This window comes from Egretta garzetta, unplaced genomic scaffold (genome assembly GCF_000687185.1).
Source record: "Egretta garzetta isolate BGI_Z169 unplaced genomic scaffold, ASM68718v1 scaffold95, whole genome shotgun sequence".
NCBI classification, from domain to species: domain Eukaryota; kingdom Metazoa; phylum Chordata; class Aves; order Pelecaniformes; family Ardeidae; genus Egretta; species Egretta garzetta.
Window position 1 is genome coordinate 26,867 of NW_009259590.1, and position 21,879 is coordinate 48,745.

General features: G+C 37.9%; 1 protein-coding gene across 3 annotated transcripts in view; it reads left to right on the forward strand.

Moving 5' to 3' along the window:
- PPP2R5E (protein phosphatase 2 regulatory subunit B'epsilon) overlaps nucleotides 1-21,879 on the forward strand; it is a 53,817-nt gene that overhangs the window by 22,339 nt on the left and 9,599 nt on the right. For all 3 annotated transcript variants that reach the window (XR_004841886.1, XM_035893559.1, XM_009638010.2), the window contains exons 3-11: nucleotides 10,571-10,672; nucleotides 12,762-12,854; nucleotides 16,967-17,097; nucleotides 17,180-17,239; nucleotides 17,877-17,985; nucleotides 18,962-19,015; nucleotides 19,124-19,174; nucleotides 20,005-20,124; nucleotides 21,233-21,360. Coding sequence is in view for 2 of the 3 variants with exons in the window: in XM_035893559.1 (XP_035749452.1) it covers nucleotides 10,571-10,672; nucleotides 12,762-12,854; nucleotides 16,967-17,097; nucleotides 17,180-17,239; nucleotides 17,877-17,985; nucleotides 18,962-19,015; nucleotides 19,124-19,174; nucleotides 20,005-20,124; nucleotides 21,233-21,360 (848 nt within the window). In the remaining variant the exon portion in view is untranslated. The remainder of the gene's footprint in view (nucleotides 1-10,570; nucleotides 10,673-12,761; nucleotides 12,855-16,966; nucleotides 17,098-17,179; nucleotides 17,240-17,876; nucleotides 17,986-18,961; nucleotides 19,016-19,123; nucleotides 19,175-20,004; nucleotides 20,125-21,232; nucleotides 21,361-21,879) is intronic.

A 21,879-nucleotide genomic window follows, 5' to 3' on the forward strand; every position in this document is an offset into this window, starting at 1 on the left:
TTTTTTGGTTTTTTGTTTTTTTTTTTAGCAGTTCTGTTACTGAGGTTGTATTCTTGCATTGACTTTGGTTATAGTTGTTTTCTGCAGCAACGTTTACAGCATAAAGACTCTGCAAGTTAGTGTTGTCTTAGGTTGGGCCCCAAGGAACAGGAATTTGATCTGTAACTGTTCATAAAGTTCAATTTGAATCATGAATCATAACCTATAAAGCAATCTGAACTTTAACTGTGGAAGAGGTGCAAAACCCCTTTGCTAGCATGTCCTACTGCCCCTGCAGTTACTTGTGTTGATTCACAAAACTGTTTTTATCTTAAGGAAATGATGCATCGCCTAAATAGTTTGAAAAGCATGGTTTTAAATAATTTTTTAAATATAGTCTGTAACTACGATATGGAGGAGTCACTGGAAGTAAAGATACAGTGCGAATTTTTCCAGTAGATTTCACAGATACTTGCTAATGGAGCTTCAGGAATTCCAGTTTCATCTTAGCTCATTTTTGATGAAAAACTGTTCTATCTTCTTTTCTCCAGTATTCTCCTGATCTTTTCATTGCATCATGCCCTTCTTGTTCATCTTACTTTCTTCTGCCTTGCCTTTGGGCTCTAGTGCTGAACTCAAGCTGTGTTTTCTCTTCAGTGCCAGGCTGCTCTAAGCAGGGGAGGAGTGAGAATATTCTCAAGTCCTGTATCTGGCCACTCGGTGGCCCCTGACTGCCCACACCTGGATTTTTTACAAATAAAAAGATGCCTAAGTAATTAGTGAAGTGAACATTTTTTTTTTCCCTAAAGAATTTCCTGAGAAAGCTGTAATATTGAAATTTTCTAAGAAACTCTAGCCTGCAACAGACACCTGTGCTTTGATGAAGGTGTAAGCTGTTGGAAAGCTTTCAACGTACCTGAGTCCCCTAATTGCGCCTGTCGCAGACAGCAGTGTTCCTGGTGCATGTGCTCTTGGAAAAACACTTTGGTGGTTGTATTCCATGTGAGCAGGATGCTGAGCTCTAGTACTGAATTTATATGAGTGAATCCATGGCAAATGCATGAATGATTTCTGTTGATTATCCCAACAAATGCTAATGCAGTGTTTCTACTAAACCACATCATCGGGGCTTTTGTACGTTGCAAGTGTTTTTTATTTTACAGGTAGGCTATCTGGTAAAACTGAAATTTTTCCTCCTGGTCTTTGCTTATAAAAGCAAAACTTCTCCATCACTTTGAGTACAGCTATACAGGCCCTAGAGGGAAAGGTAGGACTTCTAATATTACATGAAATAAGATTTCAGCACACATTGCCTGGTGAAGAGATGGCATTCGTCACTTAGTGCTGAAGCGTTACGTTTGGTGTAACTTGTTCTTTGCAGTAAGTGCACGTTCTTGTTTCGAGCAGAATTGTGCTCGTAATCATCTACTGAGACAGACTTAACTGCACACAGTTGACTTCATGAGTGCAACTGCCGCCTTTATCTGCTTCTGAGGATTTTCATCTAGGTCTCCAACTGTGTTCATAAAGGAGCTGTCACATTGACAATCTCTGACCTGTCATGATAGTGAAGAAAACAGCAATATCTATGTCCTGACCAGATTAGCATCCCTGTTGCCTGCCACAATTGTCATGGGCGTGTTTTGATTGGAAGACCAGTATCTTAAAATTGATCAAAATGGAGCACAAGTGCTCTTTGCCCCTTTAGAAGGTCTCTTCCCTCTTATGTTTAGTGTTTATGAATCCAGGAATTAATATTTCTTGTTTGGTCTTTTGGGCTACTGTGATTTGGAGGTGAAGGGAAGTATTGTAAACATGGGAAAAAGAAAGAAGCTGTTTTGTGAGTTTTGGCATCATTTAAAAGCAAGAAAAAGGCATACCAGTCTGAAGCTGGCATTTAAAAAGTTACTAATATTTATAAAGAAGGATTAATGGCTAAAGTGCTTTCTTATCTTAATTGTCTAAAATGTCCAAAAAAGTAGTATCTGTGGAAGAGCCTTTTTTTGTTTTAAAGTTTTACAACATACGTGTATATTAGCACTCTCTATTCGTGACCCAAAAGGAGTTTGGCTTAACAGATACTTGGATAGAAAAAGGTTGCCTGTAAAATTCTTCAGAAACTCTGAGATTTTTAATTACTTCTAAAATGTGGTGGTGTTATGATGTAAGGATTTGAAAAACAGTCATTTGTGGTAGCCAGCATAACACGTCCTAGATAGTTTTACTGCCAGTCATCTTAAATTCATGCCATTAAAACCTTAGTCCCTAAAAGTAATATCACATATTTTTATCTTGTTCTCTCGAGCGTATGATACGATGTTGTCTATAGCTAAATATGAAATCACGTGGCTATCTGTCAATCTGTGCGCATGCCTGCTTCTTTAAACCAATTTTCTAGCTTAATATGTACAGAAGTTTTTGACATGTTACTGGCTATTTTTAAAAAAAAATAAAAAAATTGAATTTACTAATGGCCACCAAAGCAAGCTTGCGGTGGGCTTGTTCCTGCTATCAATATCATTTGGTGGGCAGAGCGGTTGGGATGCGCTTCCCCTGCAGTTTGATGTGTTGTTCAGAAGGGCATATGACATTCTTTAGAATTAGGCTAGTCTTAGGAAAAAAGGCCCTTGCCAATTAAACCACACTCGGCTAAGAAGGAAATGCCAGTAATATGACTTTATGAGCCAATAATTGGACACTTAATCTAAAATTTGCTCCTGTCTGAGCAGAATGTGGATGCTTAAACTAATGATGCTGATTTTGCTGGTAGATTAAGCAATGCTAGTTGAATGAAATAAATGTTTGTTATTATCTGTGGTATCCTAAAGGGTGTACGTAGTAGAGCTTTTTGTGTTTCATGGGTATTAAGACATAGCTTGAGGAAACTGATCTCTTTCATTTAAAAAATTGGATGGGAAAAATTGACAAGCTGTTAAACTGAGAAATCGGGATGAATCTCTTTGTTGGTGAGCAACATTTCAGCTCTCTTGCTTCTTCAAAAATTGTAAACCCAACCCCTGACGTTTACTGTGATGTTTATGCAACATCCGTGGATGGTTGCCTGCCCGTAAGAGATGGCAAATGAAACTTTTTTGAGATGTACCTTTTAGAAATGGAAAAATATTACTTTGTTCTCCTCTCTTTCAAGTGCAGAAATGCCTTTGGCTTCCTGTTGTCATCTTTATCTTTTCTGTAATGACGAATCAAGTAAAATAAAACTGTAATCTCTATAGCCAAAATGAACCATCATGTTAAATATCTTGTGGCTCAGAAGGTGCGTTGAGCAACACCGGGACAGAAACTTGGTTAAATGAATACCCAAATAAATACCAAAAATTGCATTTGAAAGGTCAGATTCTGATTTTTTTTTTTTTTCTCTCCCCCAACCTTCTTCCTACTGACATAAGTCTAGAGGAATTGCTTTCCTTTTTCTGCAGGTTTGTCTCAACAGATGTGAGGGCAGGGTCTGATCAGGAGTTTGTTTGCCACAGACCTTTTAAACATAAAGAATAGCTTGTTAAGCCATGAATTTTTTAGCATGTTAAGGAACCTATTTTTAGGACGTTTGCTCGCTGTTAGACTTTATAGGCATCATGAATTTCCTTATTTTCTATAGCTTTAGCTATAGCTTATGACTAAGTGTGCCACCTTGCTTGCTAAATGTTCATCCTGTTTCAGGTTTTCCATGTTAAAATGTTCTTGGATAGAGATTTTTATGCAAGCGTACCTATATTCAGGCCTACCTTTTTGATTTAGTAAAGCCTGTGTGCATATGTTCCTATTGGTTCTTGCATTAGATTTAAAAAAAAATTACTGAATATCCTTTTGAGTTTAAGGGAAATAAATGAAATCATATGCTCTTACAAGAATTGATAAATAATGTTTCTTTTCTAATACAAATTTTATAGAAGTTCAGCAATTCTGTAAAATATTAGGAATTAAACTTTACTTGAATCAGCACAAGCATCTCAAATGCTAAAAGAAAGATGCAGTGTCCTTTGACCCCCCAAAATGGGCTTCAATTTAAAATCGTCTGAGGATGCAGCCATGATGGAACAAGCATGCTACTGAAGTTTTTGGGTTTTTTTTTAAAAAGATAAAAATCACATAATATCTTAAATTCTGTTCCTGTTTCTTTAACGTGAGGGTTATCAGTTCTGTAGAAGCAAGAAAAGAATCTAACTGTGGTTTCTTTTATGCATTATTTCCAAATTCCTCTTTATATTATTCACATTCTTTATACACCTAGTTTGTACAAAACCCACAATGCTTATTAAAAGAAGAGGCTCCGATGATCTGTACTCCTCTCAAAAAAATCAGTTGGAGGCAGCTCCTCTTGCAGTGGTTGTCCCTAATAATTTTTCCCGACAGTATGTAATTACATTTACCCGTATCCATTATTCCTCCTGTTGGTTACATAGGCCTTTCATTCGTCAGACTTTATCTGCATAATAGTACAGTGACTAGGGCTAAAGCAAAGAAATAAACTGGAAAAAACATTTTTGTTCCAAGGATTACTTGTGTCGACTGCAGCTATTTTTTTTTTTAAAGGCGTGTATACCCCCACCCCCCGTTTTGTTGTATCATCTTTTTAAATACCTTTCGAGCACCGTGTCTGTAGATAAGCACAACGTGAATCTTCTGGGAGATTGTTTTCTTGGGTTTTGAATTTTTTGTTTTGTTCTTCGGTTGGGAGTCCGAGACGATGTGAGTTTTGTAATGCTGTCTAGAGTTCAAGTTTATGTATTGGCAGGCTTTCACTTGATCTGATGCCTACCCTAGAGATGAGGGACTCTTTCTGCTGGTACCGTGTGCTTTAATTTGTCCAAGGTATTTGAGTTACTGCTATGATTTTTTAGATTGTATGGTTACAGAATTAGCTGGGCTCACATTATATAAACAACTGTTGTACTGGACAATCTCAAAATGTAGCTACGTGGAGAGAGCAATGAACAGGGTTGTCACTGGTAGGGTACCCTGGTAGGGTTCAAGCCTAGGTGACCCAGAGGGGCATTTTGGAGCGGCAGTTCCCAGCAGCGAGAGGCTGTACCCAGGGGTGCTGGCTGGGGATGGGCCTGGGCAGCACCCCTGGCTCACACGTGAGTGTGCTCCTCAAGCGGGTCTCCCGTTCGTTCTCACCCCACTTTGATGCTTGTATAGAGAAGTTTTAGTGTTTGTGAATTGGATTCCTTTTGGATAAAATGTCTGCTCTAGGAATGTACCTAATGCTCTCCTACTCGCTAACGGGCTTCAGTGCAAGAGATCACTAGAAAGAAACTCCTCCCTCTAAGCATACATGGGGTGGACATTGCACCTGAGCACCAGCTCTTTTGTCCTACAAACTTCCACCTATTGCACTTCTCTGCCAACAGAAGCATAGCCCAAGGATCTCAATTTTACCTCTTGCTCGTCTGTATGGGTGGAAGCTGCTCCCACCGCTGAAGCGGGTGATGGTAAACCAACAAGTCCTGATCTGGAGCTAAATTCTTGCAGGTTATTGATTGACTTTTAAAAAGATTTAAAGGTCAAGAAAAGATGAGAAGAACTATTTTCCCTCTGCCCTGTGATCTGGATTGTTGACTGTCTTCACAGTCCAACGCAGTTCATTTTAATGTAGCCACGTCAAAAGTAATGCTGCTGGGCAGAAGGCAGGCATCTAATACTAAGCCCCGAAAGTCTGCATTCTCGCAGGCAGCAAGGCAGAAAAGCGCCTGAGCATTGTATCTTGACCATCTCAATACAAGTTTCTGATACGGTGCACAGTTCGAGGAAGTGAATGTTGATAAATTCAAATGGCAACATGCAGGAAAAAAAAGAGGGAGGTGGTCTGGCTTTTTAAATATACCCCAGTACACTTGTGCACAGGTGGGAGCTCAAAGGAGGGAAGCAAAACTAATCACAGGATTAAAAACAAAGAAACCAACAACTGGCTGGGTTCAGAAGCTCTGCCTTTCCACTTAGCAGCACAGAGGTTGAGAGGTATCACATCTATAAAAAAACCACCCCTGTATATAAATAGATACATACTGCATACACAAATATATATACAGATGTAGAAGAGATCTGGTGGTTCAATGAGAAACAACGGGGAATCAGGCAGATTCAACCTTGAAATCAGAAGCAGTTCTGTAGTTAAATTAATAGTAAAACTTCAGGAGAAGAGAGCCGGTGGAATCATTTATAATCTTTTAAGCTAAAATTAGGTATTTCTTTTTGTAAGCTGTACTTTAGTCAGGCTTTGGGGAACAATTCAGTGGGGTGGAAAGGTTACGGCTGAGTGACTGCGGTAGCCACTTCAGGCTCTAAAGTATGTAAATCTCTAAACAATATTAAACCCCCCACGTATGCAGATGTACTTCAGAAGGACAAGTTTCGTGTCTGCTCCAGGGGCCGTTGTTGTCTCCCAGTTAGCATGGCATCACGTTATGGCTTAATTACATTTTATTGTTCCTGTATGTTGTTAGTAGGAGCAGTAGTTTAAACATTGCGTGTGCGGAGATACTCGGTTTCAATTTCATGTATACATGGGGTTTATTTGGATGGTTCCACGTACTGGTAATAGAAGAACAGGTGCTCCCTCTGAGCTAATCGGGTGTTCATTTATCCTGTTTTTATATAGCTAATGTATTAAGCTCCCCTGCGTGTATGTTTGTTTTCATTTCAGGCTCCATTCAGGAAAACTATTACTGATAAAAATCTTTGTTTCAAACAGCATAGGGTAGGAGCGCTGAGCTGAAATTGAATTTGTGAAGTGTTTCTGTTACAGCGTCGTCATTTTTATAGTGCTCCAGTGAGGGACAAAGAGAGGACTTCTCAAAACATTTATTCCCGACTTCAGACTTATGCCTCTTAGTACTTTCTTTTCTAAAAGTTATTTCAAATATAAACGTCGTAATAAAATCAGAGCTTTCTTGAAGCTTGTTACTTTTAAGTGTGTATTCATGGTTTTGTAGTTTTGGATTGCTGGGTTCAACTCGTCAGATCTGTTCAGAACTTGCGGCTCGTTCTTTGTGGGGGTATCAAAGCAGCCTTCCCTACCTTCTTGTTTGTTTTTCATGCATTGACATTGACTTGTAATTGCCTGGAAAACTTTTTGTCTTGCTTTTAGTCAGAGTTGTGCCTGACACACCGACATGGAGCTTAGAGGTGTCTGGGCATCTGCAATTTAAAAATCTATCGATAATTTTGGGATTTCCAACGTGATCTTGGACATTCTAGTTTCAGTGCTGATGGGTAGATTTTACTGATTTGTTAAGTTGGTTTCTGGCACTTGGGTGTTCAAATTCTGCGTCGCGGGGGAGCAGTGATGTACTTTACGCCCAGTTTGGTGTGTGCTTCTGAAAGAGACGGTCACAGGGGACAGCGTGCAGATGTCTTTGAGGACATAATAGGGGAGATCTGTCATGATGCAACTTTCCAGAATATTAGAGTTTTGGTTTGCTTTCCAAAAATATCATCTGGGCTTGGAGGCGTTCCTAATCAGTGAAAGACGGAAGTCAGTATTGATCAATAGTCATTTGTGTTGGCTATGGGAGAGGAATCATCAGGGACTGTATATGCAGGCTGGCAGGGATGTCCTTTGGCTTGATGATCCAAGAGAGGTCAGAAGAGAAATGATTCAGCTCTCCAGCTGAAGGAATTTTGGCATGCTGCTTGGGCCCAGGGATAAATACTAAATAGCTACCTTATGCCTATCTGAGAAAAATCATTCTTTCCAGATTTGATGTAGCGTATTCCCGTCTTTGTGTGGTGGCTGTCAAAGTCTCTAACGTACAGCTGGGCAGTTCATGCATGGAAGAACTTGTTGCCTTCGGTTCTCCCTTAGAGGCTTATAAACATTAGCCACCCAGAGGCTCCTGATTTAGATAAGCATGCTATAAATTGACACTGCATGTAAATGAGCTATCATGCCGTGTTGTGGTGATTAATGTAACTGTAATGGCACACATTATCTTTTAAAATTGTGATAACCTGGGGAAATCACTTAAAGATAACCTGTTCTGTCTGCTCTTTTCAGAAGAGTAGCTGCATTTTGGCTCCACAGAGCTTATCTTTACTCCCAATGCAAAAAAGAAAATTAGAGAGCAAACTGTATACCAGGACCCTATTCTAACTTGCGCTGCATGTAGTCCTGCGTGTTAATGTTCTTCTGCAAAAAAACTTGCTTTTGAGTTGCCTTGAGACTGGCTTTTTTTTTTTTAACAGGCACTCTCCAGAAATCATGCTGGGTTTGGTTACAAGCTCAAGATTCAGGTGTCAGTGCTGGCACTTAACTAATTGTTGCTGAACCCTTCATACTTCTGTCATGCTCTTAAGGCCCTGGCACTAACTGCTTGAGGCTTGGTTTGACTTAATTTAAATCTTACAGGAATTTGTCTTAGTTTAGCTTTTAATCCTAAAAGTATGTACTCTTCCCTTGCAGGTTTTGCTTGTGCCATAATTCAATATTTGTTCCAGTTTCTAAACACAACCATTGATGAATGCTTATGTTTTATCTGATCTGTTGGTACAAGTTTCATTAATTTATGTATGGGTAAATTTGCAGAAAAAATTCTTTCTTGTTTCAAATGAAGTTTAAAGCAGAAAAAAAAAAATAGCTGCGGAATGCCTTTGGCTTTGCTGGTTCCCTGTTTTGGTCCAAATCCTGAGAAAGCTGGGATTTTTGAATGTGAAGCATTAACCAAAAATGCTTCAGTAAATGTTGCAGAATCCCAGATGTTCGTATCCAAGGCACTAATAGGTACATTTCTCCCTTTTTATTTGGGAATCCTTTGGGCTGTCTACCCTCTTTTGTCCTGTGCTCTAACACAGAAACAACTCTGTCCTGCTAATTCTGATCACTTTACTCCTCTCCCTGCTTTTTCATATCAGGGATAGTAGAAGGAGGAGCTTGGGGATCCTTGAGAAAAGACAAAGTATAACATGTGTGTATTCCTGGAATAGTTATCTAACTTCTCCTCATGAGACTAGAAAAGTCTTTTCCTGGAGGGGCTCTTGAGAGAAGTGAATGAGTCAGGGGAAGAGGATGAGGAAGGGAGATAAGGGATCCCTCCCAATAAATGCTAGTAATCACTTGGCAGGTACGCACATAGGGCAAATGGAGTTCATTGTATTATAGCACAGGCTATAATAAGGGCTCTATCTGTTAAGGTTGAAAGCCATGTGACTTGAAAACATGAGATTTACATATAAAGCAAAGGCTTCTGTAAAAGTATGTTTTACTGTAACTGTAGTGAAATACACCCTCTTGTGGCAAGAAGAAAAAAGTCCAAGCAGAAACCTGTGTGGCCTCTTTTTCTCTATGCTCAGTGGTTTGCCTTACTTTTTCTTCTTTGGTCTTTCCCTGTGTTCAGTGAATATTCCTCACTGATGTGCACCACGTGTGCTTTCCTGCAGTTTTCTGTTGTTTTCATCTTTCTGCTTATGCAGAAACCTGAATCTCTCTGTTTGTCTTGCAAATTCTAAAACCACTCTGTCTATCTCAATCTGGCTTTATCGGTATTTGGATTGTATTTAAACTCTTGGCTTTAAAGTGCCCTTTCTTACTAAGTTGCCAACATATTGAAAGTGTGTCTTGCAGACTAACTGTAAAACATTTACAGGAGTAAAAGGCTGGAAAAATAAATATGGGTGTTGGAGAACATACTAGTTTTGTTTCTTAAATAGCTTAGTTTGTCTGAACTACTATGAAGGGGTCGTGTAGAGACAGGATGAGGAGATAAGACACTGCTTTTCCCAGCTGTTTGATTAACCAACTTAGAGGTGGGTCAAATGCAGTAGCAGAGTGCAAAGAAGTCACATCACCTTCAAAGTGCAGAAAAGGCCCTACAGCATGTCTGCAGTTTATCAGATTTGCTGCATAATAAGCTGTACACTCCATTCAGCACTATAATTAACCCAGGAAAGCGCTCCGGTTCAGTCTTTGCTGATAGCATGAACCTCACAAAGCCAAGCAGTCTCAGCAAAATACCTCTAAATAAGATTAAGCAAAGTGAACCAACCGTGAAAATAAATGTAGGCTAAGTGACAAGCAAATACTATTTGTTGCTTGCGTTTAATACCAAGTTCTGTACTTGGCATGAGGTGTCCAGGCATATAATGTGTGAATAGCACTGGCAACTCTTAACAAGTGCTGACAGACGAGACCTTAAGCAGATATCATTAACGTTTTCCCTGTGCAAAGGAAAGTAACCAAGTGTTGTATGAAAACACTTGTAAATGCAAGTTGATGGCGTTTCCCAGTCATGGCTCTCAGTCTGTTGATCCCCAGCAGGATTGGGAATTACATGTCAGTGGACTCATCTGAAACGTGGTGGACAGAAATGGTAGCAGACTGGGTCATGCTGGGATATCAGTGGAAAGTTCAAGAAAGAAAAAGCCCTGGAGAAAGGAAAGCCAAGGCTGGTAGCAGGTTTGTAAAGTGACAGGCTCCTTAGACCTGTAGTGTTGCTAAAGAGCTTTGTCAGACTGCAGGCAAAAAAATACTGCTTATGTGATGGAGGGGAGATAGAGTAAGCATAGATATCCAGAGTCCTAAAATCTAGTACCTATTTGAAAAGCAGATCTCATTATTCTTTCTTTCACTTCCCAGGTATCTTGCAATATCTTCAGAACTCTCCCACCTAGTGACAGCAATGAATTTGATCCAGAAGAAGATGAGCCTACCTTGGAGGCATCATGGCCACATTTACAGGTTTTTGATCATTTATCTCAGAAGAAATACTTACCATTGCTTCATGTGTCTAATAATTTTCTCAGCTTTTTTTTAACCTGTGACTCTGAACTCGTCTGTGAGACGCTAACTTTTATTAATATTGTTCATGGCTATAATGTAGTACCTACGAAGACAGGAGCGTACTTTGTGAAATTTGCAAAATGTTAAAGCTTTCTTTCAAAGTTGTATTGATGGTGTCCCTCATATTCCTGTTTTCCTTTGTTGATTTAAAAATTATTTTGCTTTCCAAACTGCTCTGATGCACAAGTGTTTTTCAGCAACCTCAGCAAGAGCATTGTGGGGATGATACTGCTAGCGGTTTTGCTTTACTGAGGGTAGTTAATTTTCATAAGAAAGTGTACAGGTGTTGGCAGTGGATCAGTAAAATGAAGGAGAATCTATGTCCCTATCTAAGTCTTCCTTCTTCTCCCCGCGTCAAGATTTGCTTTCAGGTGGTTGTAGCAGGTTGCATGCTCACTGCCATGTATCATCCCTTCCTCTGTACCTCAAGTGTCAGCACAAGGTATTTTGAACAAAGAACATAAATTAGTTTTGGAGAAAGCATCATTGATGCTAATGCAGTAAATTCCTTTATAGAAAATATAGTTGCAGATCCTGCTTGTGTTAGACAGTACAATGATTTACACCCCTAGTAAATTTAGAAGTTTGCCTGAGAAACAGTTTGTGGAATCTTGGGAGTTTCTGCGAGCAAAGGAGCACGATTGATCTCAGCTTGAAATGAGGATTTTATTTGACAGTTGCATGCACAGTCCTTGCCTGTGAGCCGTTAGTTGCACTCTTTTGTGCTCTCAAATTTAGAATCTGTTGAAATGTAGGTTTCACCCCTCATTTATATTTAAATTTCACAAAAATAAGACTCTTAAAAGCTTCAAGGCAACTCTGAACAGCTCTGCCTGCCTGGAAACAGGACAGGCTTACATGTCTGTTATCTTATGTTCGCTGACACTAGTGCTGTAGTTTAAAAGTCGTTATTTACATGGAAATGATGGAATTTCTTAGCCAGTGGATGATTTACCATTGTCAGGGAGAAATGCACTGAAGTATTTGTCAGGAGTTGATGGAATTGATTTCCTGATGATTTAATATTAGTTATGTAAGCTGTTGCTTTTTCCATGTCATATTTCTAAACCTCTCTCCCCCTTTTTGATTTCCTATTGTTTCCTTTTAGAAGTTAGAGAACAATGACATAAAGCAGCAACAGCAGTATTGCAGCATATTGGTGTTTGCATGGAAAAGCTTAAAATTATTTAAAATATATTTTTTAGCTTGCTTTCTCCTTTCAGTATCAATATTCATACTCACTGAAGTCAGAAGGGAAAAAGTTTTCAATGTCTGCTGCTCTTGAAAAGGTTCAGCAAAGAGAATTGCTAGCTGGTAGATCAGTGACAGGTCAGAGTTGCTGTCTTACAAGGCCACAGGCAGTCCTTGTTCCACTTCACTTCGTTTTTCTTTGCCTGATTTTTATACTCTTCATTTTCTCCACTCAATGAAAAGTCTGTTGCCGCCCCACTGAATAGTTTAGGCAGAGATGGAATTGCATGAAAGTAAGCAGGTTTTCTTCAGCCCTGAGGCTAATCTTTACTGTAAGTTAGGAACTTCCAAATAAATTTGGGTTTGTATTCTTTTGTGTCTCAAGCTGTAGGACGCTACTCTAAGCAGTTTCTAATTGAAGTATTTCCGACTGTTTCACCAACCCTTTCAGAATTGTAAAGTCTGTATTTGTTGTGACTTCAGCAGTTCAGAGGGCAGTTTAAATGTACTTTCAATTACTCTAGGAAGCTTTACAAGATGATAACAAGCACTACAAGATGTCTTTGAATGGAGTTAAATAAGCAAAACTCACTTGAAAAGCCCATGTAATTAATTCTAACTCTGAAGTAGCAATTTGATAAAGGACAGAAATCTTTTTCACCTTTTTAACCTTTTGCTCTGTGGAAAACTAAGTATTTTATTTTCTAGCAAAAGAATTTAGGGAAATACTTAAAACTAGAAATAGTAATCAAATAGTAAACTAAACCATGTTTGTTTTTTTTTTTTTCTTTTGCAGCTTGTATATGAGTTTTTCATACGATTTTTGGAAAGCCAAGAATTTCAGCCCAGCATTGCCAAAAAGTACATAGATCAGAAATTTGTATTGCAGGTAAGCTGATCTGTTTTCTTTAAGGCTTCATTTTGCTTTTGAAAAAAATTAAACAAACCTATTCCCAGCGCAGTACTGAAAACAGTGATTCTGTAGTGGTCGGTGAGGAAGTAAATCAAAAGGGCATATAATGTTCAAGCTCTATTAAAAGTGAGGAAGAAGAAATAGCACCAATAATAAAACAACAATGGGAAAGCATGGGTAGCTTTATTTTTGTAGATTGCTTGACATCGTTACGACTAAATGGAAGAGCTGACCTCTGTCAGTCAGTCAGCTGGTAGCCAGGTATTTCACACATATTTCATTTTCCTTCTCCTTGTGTACAAGCTAGGCTTCTTGTGTGCTTTGTTCTTTCACTTGAAACTACAGTAGTTGGTCTTCTCTACTGAGGAATTTTCATCCAGGCCTTGACAGATGCCAGAACAGAAATGGTTCAAGGAAGATGTTTTCTGGGATAAGTCAGGAGACTCCACAGATGTGACTTTTGCCTTCAGCTTTTGAAAATAGGCTTGTCTTGTGTTTTCTGTTCCCATTGTGAATTTTTGTATAACTGCAAAGTCAGAAAGAACTTCATGTTTAATGCTGTCTATAGCGTGCTTTTGAAATTGGGGAAATTTAGAAAGATTCCTACTTAGTTAGAAAAGGGAGTTTCCTTGCAGGCTGAGAGTTGACTGAAAGCCAAACTAGAGGTGGTAGGAGATACTCAGCATTTCTGAAGACCTTTTTCTCACCCTTTGACATGGAGCTTTTATTTTTCCCTGTAGTGGTCAGGCAATAAAAGTAGTGCTTTTTACTGTCCTTGTATGTTATTCGTGTGAAGAATAGCTGAAAAACATACCTAAGAGAGCAATTTCTATCCTTAAGTTCAAAGATTCAAAGAAGGGACTTAAATTTCCTCATTAATATCACAAGACCATTTCACACTACAAAAGCAATGGGATATACTTATGTTTTTATTTTATCCATTTTCTAAATACAAGAGTGTTTTTCATCTGTATCAAATCTCTATGGTAGAGTTTCCTTTTTGTTCATCTGAGTATTGATTTGACAAGGGGGCACACCGATCTGATCATCCAGTACCTGGTAGAGATGTAAGAATGTGAACAGGGGGTAATTGCTCTTGACTGTTTTCTTCAGACTGATTTTATTTTCTTTAGATATAGCAGGATTGCATTGGAAGGAATGCTTGTCTTCTGCTTCAAAGTCTAGAGAAAATAATTCCTAGAGGCTCCTGTTATGTGCTGCTGAACTTGGTCATGACTGGTGGCATCTCACTCAATGCCCTTTCAAGGCATTCAAACCCGTTAAAATTTGGCACAGGAGAAGGGGTCATAAACAAGGATTTTTTTTTTTTTTTCCATTAGTCCTGTTAGTCTTGAATAAATCTACTAAATGAAAGAATGGTATCTACTGAAAGAGGGAAATGTGAGGGTTTGAAACCTACATGTCTGAAAATGTATGGTAGGACAATTAAGAGTTAAAAAGAATTCTAAAATTCATAAGTTCTTGCCACATGGTTAGATGATGTGTTTTTTATATTGCTATGCACAATATATCAATTTGTATTCACATTTTTCTATTAAAAGTTCAGTTGAGCCTTATATATACATGCAAGTAGATATATTCCTGTGTGTATAAGCATTTGTGTTTAGCCTGTAGGAACTGGGGTGTCCTTCCACTTCTTACTGTAATTGTTGTGTGTCTAGAGTAATGTCTAAGAATCTGGGACTACAGATCAGTTACATAGGAAACCAGTTTGAGACGTAGGAACATTAAGCATGTTTGGTGTTTCATGACCCTGACAACGCAAGTGTGACAGTCTTTGAAATCAGCTTCCTCTCTAAAGTAATGATTTTTTTTTTTTAAATTTGACAAAAATAAAGTGTTTCTTGGCAGTAAGAACAGTCTTATGAAAAAATGATACAGTTTTTTTAATGGGCATTTTGCAGTCTTGTTTGCTTGCTTTTTGCTTTTGTTTTTTGAATATAAATGTGTTTCTGGCTTTCAGCTGTATGTTTTGATAAAATGCTGTACTTAACAGTGTAACTGTTCATTTTTAAAGCCTGCTTATATACAGTCTGAAATGGTTGGCAGTGGTTGCTAAGAGACATACTATTCAAATATATCCACAAGTTTCTGTGTTCTGTAGGTTGCTATTTTGGAAAATTTATTTCCCTTTTCTATGTATGTTTAGTGTCAGAATAATCATGTCAATTATGGAAGTCTTGCAGCTTAAAAATAAGACTTTATTGTTGAAACCTGATAACAAATTGCACATATCAAAATAATTTTCTTTTTTTTTTTAAATTTTATTTTAAATAAGAGACTGAGTCTTAGTTCAGCAATGCTTCCACAGAGAATCTGTATAACAGAACTGTAAATATGAATATTTTGCTTCTAAAAGCAATCCAATGACAAAATTAAAAACATAAGTGTTTCCAGCTGTTTGCTGGTTTTGGGTGAAATTTGCTATTTGGGGAAGGATGAGGTGACTATTTATTTAACTGTAGAACTAATTGAACAGAGCAATGTGTTTATAACCTCTGGAGGGCATCTGACAAACCGTATTGTTCCTTCAGGAAGTTCCCACCACAGATTCTCATTGCAAGGAAGAGATAGTGGGATCTCATCACAACCTACAGAAACATCCAAAACCATGAAGAAGAATACATACATCAGTCCTAAACCTGGTTGTTAGAAAGCAAAATCTCAGACAGCTTAATAACTTTTAATCGTCTTTTTCTGTCTTTTTTCTTTTTCACCTCCTCAAAGTTGTGTAGCAGTTTGAAATCAGGTAGTACGCATACACTGACATACCTACTTATAATACGTATTTATAATTTATCTATTTGTGGATCCAAGATAATTTTGTTTTCTACCGTTCCTGTAATAATTTTCTGACAGTATCTTACACATTTCTAAGACCTCTTTAGCAAACTGTCTTTGTTCTCTTGCAAGACAGGTACTGGTTGACAGTTACTTTCCTTTTCATGCAAGAGAGATACTGGTTGCTTATGATTACTGCCTTAAACTTCCCTATTTTCTGTGCCTTTGGGGGTAGGTGGGGTTTTTTGTTTCTGGTTTTGGTTGGTTGGGTTTTTTTGTTTTTAAATAAAGTTTACCTTCTAACTTGTTCCAAATGTCTGCTAGAATAGCCAATGTGGTGTCAAAAAAGATGAAAAAGGAAGGGGTAGGGGGAAGCTCATCATTTTGTGGTAGAGGATTCAAGTGGAATAGAATGAAGATCTGCAGGTGCTATTCCTGTTACTCATTTCATGCCTTAATTCTTAGAGGCAACTTCAGGTGTCTGTGTTTCAGGATATATTTTGTATAAGACAAGACACCGGATGGCATTCTCTTTCAGCCGAGTACCACGTTGTAATTTTGCTGTTTTAAAATCTTACTTTCGAATTACTTGGTAAGGGTGGGTTTTCTGTCGTCATTTGGTTGGGTTTTGGTTGTTTTTTTTTTAACTGGATATTGAAGTTACCATTTTGTTGAACCTGGAGGATTAATTCCCCCTGATGCTTTGATTTGTGTCAGTCAGTGGAGATCCTGTAACAGCAGATCCAGTGCTGGCATAGACATCACTGTTGAGTCTTTCCACAGTGTGAAGGCCATGCAATCACTGGGAAGGCTTAAGAGCTCATAATATAAATTACAAGCAATTAGAAAAATGTGACCTTGACACGATGTTGTGGGAACAAAATATTAGGGCAAATGAGGATCCTTTAGATCTGCAGAGTGAAGGAATGGTGGATGGTAAGAGGCAAACTGTCTTACTTCGTAGATATGACAGCACCTGAGAATTTATTTTATTGATTTTGGGGGAGAGGGCAGCATTTTGGAGTCAGCCAATCAAAAGTTTATTACTTGTTTGAAGTCTTCCAAAGTTTTGTTATGTCAGAATTGGAAATTAATAAACTGAGTTTTGCGATGTTGTACTGGGGTCACAACAGATTTTTTTAATACTGTATTTCTACACCTTGAGTAACATGGATATCATATTCTTACATGCATGTGTTTTCATGAATTTAACTTTTATATAGAAGTCTGTGTGTCATACTTGTCAAATGTCTACTGTTTCAGTTCTCTTTCTCCTTTAAACGCAGCTGTTGGAGCTGTTTGACAGCGAAGACCCTCGAGAACGAGACTACCTAAAAACAGTCTTGCACAGAATTTATGGCAAGTTTCTGGGTCTTAGAGCATTTATCCGAAAACAGATTAATAATATTTTTCTACGGTAAGTTGTGGGTATGTACCTTTCGCTTATGAACATTTTAGGAAACTGATATATTATTTATATTTAACTTTTCTTTTTTTAGATTTGTTTATGAAACTGAACACTTCAATGGCGTAGCTGAACTGTTGGAAATTTTAGGAAGGTAAACGAGTCTTTATTTATTATCTATCTCAAACTTCCCTTCTGGACACGTCAGAATAGTGTCGGATTCGGAAAAAGTATTACTGTAAGCCCTGATTCTGAAAACAGATGTGCGCACATGCTCATCTTTAAGCCCATGTGCAAATCTCTGTCACATCTTTGCCAAGAGTATATAACTAGATGCAAGTTACAGCCAAAAGTGTTGGATTGATTTTGCGTCTGTGTATGTGTGTGTGAAATTTTGTGCATTTTATCCTTACATGCTGCAGAAATTTTTTTTGTTGAGCACACTAACAGTGTGAATATTTTCAGTAAATCTAATCCTGGTAAGTTAATTACTCAAGAACACCTTGCTTACATGAATTTACAGACCACGTAGACAAGATCTTATCTGTTTGGCAACAGGATTGTGCAGCTGTTTATATGATTGTTCCTAAGTCGGAGCTGAATTGCTACCTAGATATGTACTGCACTGCTAATATTAAGCAAGACAAAAGTCAGCACCTGTTTACAAATGGCATGGGCCTGCTATTTGTAAACAGGTGCTGACTGCTAAATTATTGTATAGTCCTTGTTCAGACCTCAGGAACGTTTTCTGTGATTATAACACTAACAAATATTTCTCTTCTCATTTCTAGTATTATCAATGGTTTTGCTTTACCTCTTAAGGCAGAGCATAAACAGTTTCTGGTGAAGGTGCTGATCCCTTTACATACCGTCAGGAGTTTATCACTCTTCCATGCACAGGTAGAAATTATAAAAATATTTTCTGCTTGGTTAGACTGATATATTGGGGTTTTTTAAGGTTGCTTGGGAAATGTAATTGCGTAGCACATAAAAGGTGGGGGAAGAGTTTTGAAACGTGGAAAAAATGCAATAGATTTCTTTCTTTAATTCATTTAATGTGCTTTGTATGATAAATGTCTTGCTTCTTTTCTGATTAGATAATTAAAAGTCTAACGTACATCTGTAATATTTTGCAGATTTTGTTCAGTAGTTAAACTCTCTCTGTAGGTTTTCCTGTCTGCTATTTTCTCATTCTCACAAGTTTGCCTTTCCCATTCCCTCTCCCAAGAGGATGTTTGGGTTTCCTTAGCCTTGTGCTGTCAAAGCTCTTCTTCACCCTGGCAACTTTCTGAATACTAATACCCACATTTTTGCATAATCTTTAGCATTCTCCCTCACAGATTTCTTAATACTGCATTTATGTTCTCATATAACTTTCTATACATTCAGCTTTTATGATGTCATTTTTCCTCTGATAAGTGGTATGTGTTGCCTTTCTCTCTGATTTTCAGATAGTGCAGTCTTTCTTATGCTGATAAAGCTGTGCTTTCTAAATATGTTATTCCAGGTTATAGCTGTGTTGGCTCATCTTTTAAGTTTCCATGATTTTGCCTATGTATAAAATGTGTAAAAAGACGCAGTTTCACAAAGTAGCAGAAGCTTCAAAGTGTTGGTTGTATGGCTGTATTTAGAATTCCAAATTGCTTTGATTTTTATTGTATACGCTACTTTTTTTTTTTTAATGTGCTCTGTTGTTTCTTATGAACTGAACTTGGAGTGGATTTGCACAGTGCAAACTGTATCTCAGTTTAAAATGGGATGCAGTTTAAGAAAGCTGTATAGCATCTTGCCTTGAGTCTTTTTTAAAAAAATGGTTTTGTGGTTTCTTTATAGAAATGTTCTAACTTCATTTTCTTAAATCTTTACCTCTTCACAGCTGGCGTATTGCATAGTACAGTTTCTGGAGAAAGATCCCTCACTCACAGAACCAGTAAATATTTCTTTCATACTTGCTTTTTTTTTTTTTTTTGCATAATAATGGCTTACCCTGATGAGAGAAAAGTAAAAAAATCTAACTTTTTTTTTCCTTCTAATTTAGGTCATTAGAGGTTTAATGAAATTCTGGCCAAAAACCTGCAGTCAGAAAGAGGTAAGTGATATGCTAGTATCAACAAACCATAAGAGTTACTTTGTTCTACAGTATAATAGGCAGGGAATCTTTAGATATTTCCAGGTAGATAGCACATGCTGTCTTGGATCTTGATACTAATTCTTGTAGGTGATTTTCCATAATGGAATTCTGGGTTTTTTGGACAGTTTTGATTATGAAGAGAAATGTTTGGTAACCATGGTTCCTATTCACAAAATAAGCACTGGTTCTTCTGCAGAGAATTTCTTTTTGTTTTAGAAAGGAGAAAATAAATATTGTTGAGGATAGATTGGAAAACTCTGCTGGATTTGGAATTGTTGATATGTGAGGATAGTATTTTTCCAGGGAGGATGAAAGATACTTTATTGTCTGGCATTACGTACTAAACATGTAAAAGATGCAGTTAGATATTTGCATTTTTATTTCAAATTCTTGATGCAAATTTAATTTTCCCTAATGAGATTTTGTGACACAGCAGAACCGTTACTTTGAATACTGCTTCCAAAAATGAGGTAACATTAAAGAGACTCTCTTTAGTTAACAAAGTTTAAGCCTTGGCCAAACTCTTTGTGTGAGGCTAGGTTTTCAGCATGGATATACTAGTGCAGTTCTGAATTTTGTTGTGATGGACTACTTAAACACAGCATTTGTACACACTCGTCCTCCTTCTTTTAAGAGACTGAATTCAGAAGCTGCTACAGGTAGAACTGATCACATTTTTTGAGAGGGGCTTGCTGTGCTGGTGAGGCTTCCATTTGAGGGTTACTGGCATTCTGCTGTTCAAGATGATTCAGAGGTTTTATACTCAATGCTTCCTTCCTTGTCTTTAGGTCATGTTCCTAGGAGAGCTGGAGGAAATCTTGGATGTAATCGAACCATCACAATTTGTCAAAATCCAGGAACCCTTGTTTAAACAAATTGCCAAGTGTGTCTCTAGCCCTCATTTTCAGGTCAGTGGCAGAGGTTATTGTTTATATAGGAATGTACAATCTCAATTTCAAACACAACACCCCCTCAAATATAAATGTTATGTTATGTTATGTTATGTGTTTTTAAATACTTGTCTTCTGGGTTTCTATGGAAAAGGGTATGTTGCAGTAGAAGTTTAGTTCTGAGGTCCACAAATAACTTTTTAGATATATCTGGAGTTACAGCACAGAATTTGCTGTTCTGAGCCACATAAGGCCTTAAACTGTATCCAACCAAACTTTGAGCCCTTCTGACTGTAGGTGACGGGTACTCACCATATGGCCTTTGGACTGATAGACCACATAGGATGTATTTGCTCCCTTTTTTAGCACAGTATTGTGCGGCATTCTTGTTTCACTACTTCTTTCCTTCTGTAAGGAGATGTCTGGTGGTATAACCCATAGCCTGTTTTCTTCACATTGCGTAATGGGAAGAAAGGGAATGAACAGGATTTAAATTGAATCGTATGTGAAGAGGAGATAGGATTCATGGCCTGTAGAGTCTCCATATTAAGCTAGGTGACCTGTCCTGGCACAAAGGCAGGTGTGACTGTTTTCAGCTCTTCCTTGGACTACATCTATTTTTAGCATAATTTAGATCAGTGTTTTCACTACCTCCTGCCCCAGCTCCTTCCCAAGGTGATTACTGGTACCTTTCCCACACTTAAGATCTTTCCTCCCTTACTCAGCCCAGCTACTGGGCCTTTCCCTGTCTCCTTCCTCTGGAATCCCAGCACTGCTCTCCTCCTTCCGACTGCAGTCACAGGATTGAGGGAAGGGGGCGATGGGAAGTCTGTCTGCTCTCCCTTCCCCTCCACAGCTGCAGCATTAATGCAGTGCCTGCACCTGGTAGTAACAACATATTGCTCAGGGGAAAGAGAGAGTGGGTGCTGTGGGATCCGAATTATAGGATAAAAACCTAATTCCATTAATGCATGTTATGCTACTGATTAGAGTTTTAATTCCAAAGTTAATGATTCCTGTTAATTCATCTTTTGTGAAATTTCTCTGTGATTTGTTTTTCCTTCAGAAAATTACTAAATTATAGGTATCTGAATTCCTGTTAATATTTTATTCCTTTGACTCAAAGGTGGCCGAAAGAGCGCTGTATTATTGGAATAACGAATACATCATGAGTTTGATAGAGGAGAATTCAAATGTTATACTTCCCATCATGTTTTCCAGCCTTTATAGGATTTCTAAAGAGCACTGGAATCCGTAAGTTTTTGCCATTACACTTTATCTTACCATTTGACATACCACTGATAAACTTAGGGAATGTGTGCTGAAGAACATCTGAAGCAGAGAAATCCAAACTCAAAGCTGGCATCAGCAGGTGCAACTCTGTTAATGCCAATATAAATTAGTCTATACTTGAGCTTGTCTCAAAATGGTTTTAATTATCTGGTATGTGTACAAAAATCAGTACCTTATGGGATAAAAATAGACCTTCTCACAAGTTGGAAAAAAGAGAAATTAGATGTTACATTGTTATTGAAGAAAAAGTGTTGCTCACCAAGCATTTCTCCTACACAGTTTTTTATAAACTGGTTAACGTTTTAAGCCTGATTGTAAATTGTCTAGAATATTGCTTGGCATTAATAAAGCTTTGTGGCTGTATCATGGATGATACTGATACCTCTGGTATGGGCGTTTTTCTAAACATCTATGAAGCATATAGACATCAGTATATTCTTAGGTTGGGTTGTTTTTTCTAAATTGATGTAAGTGCAGCTG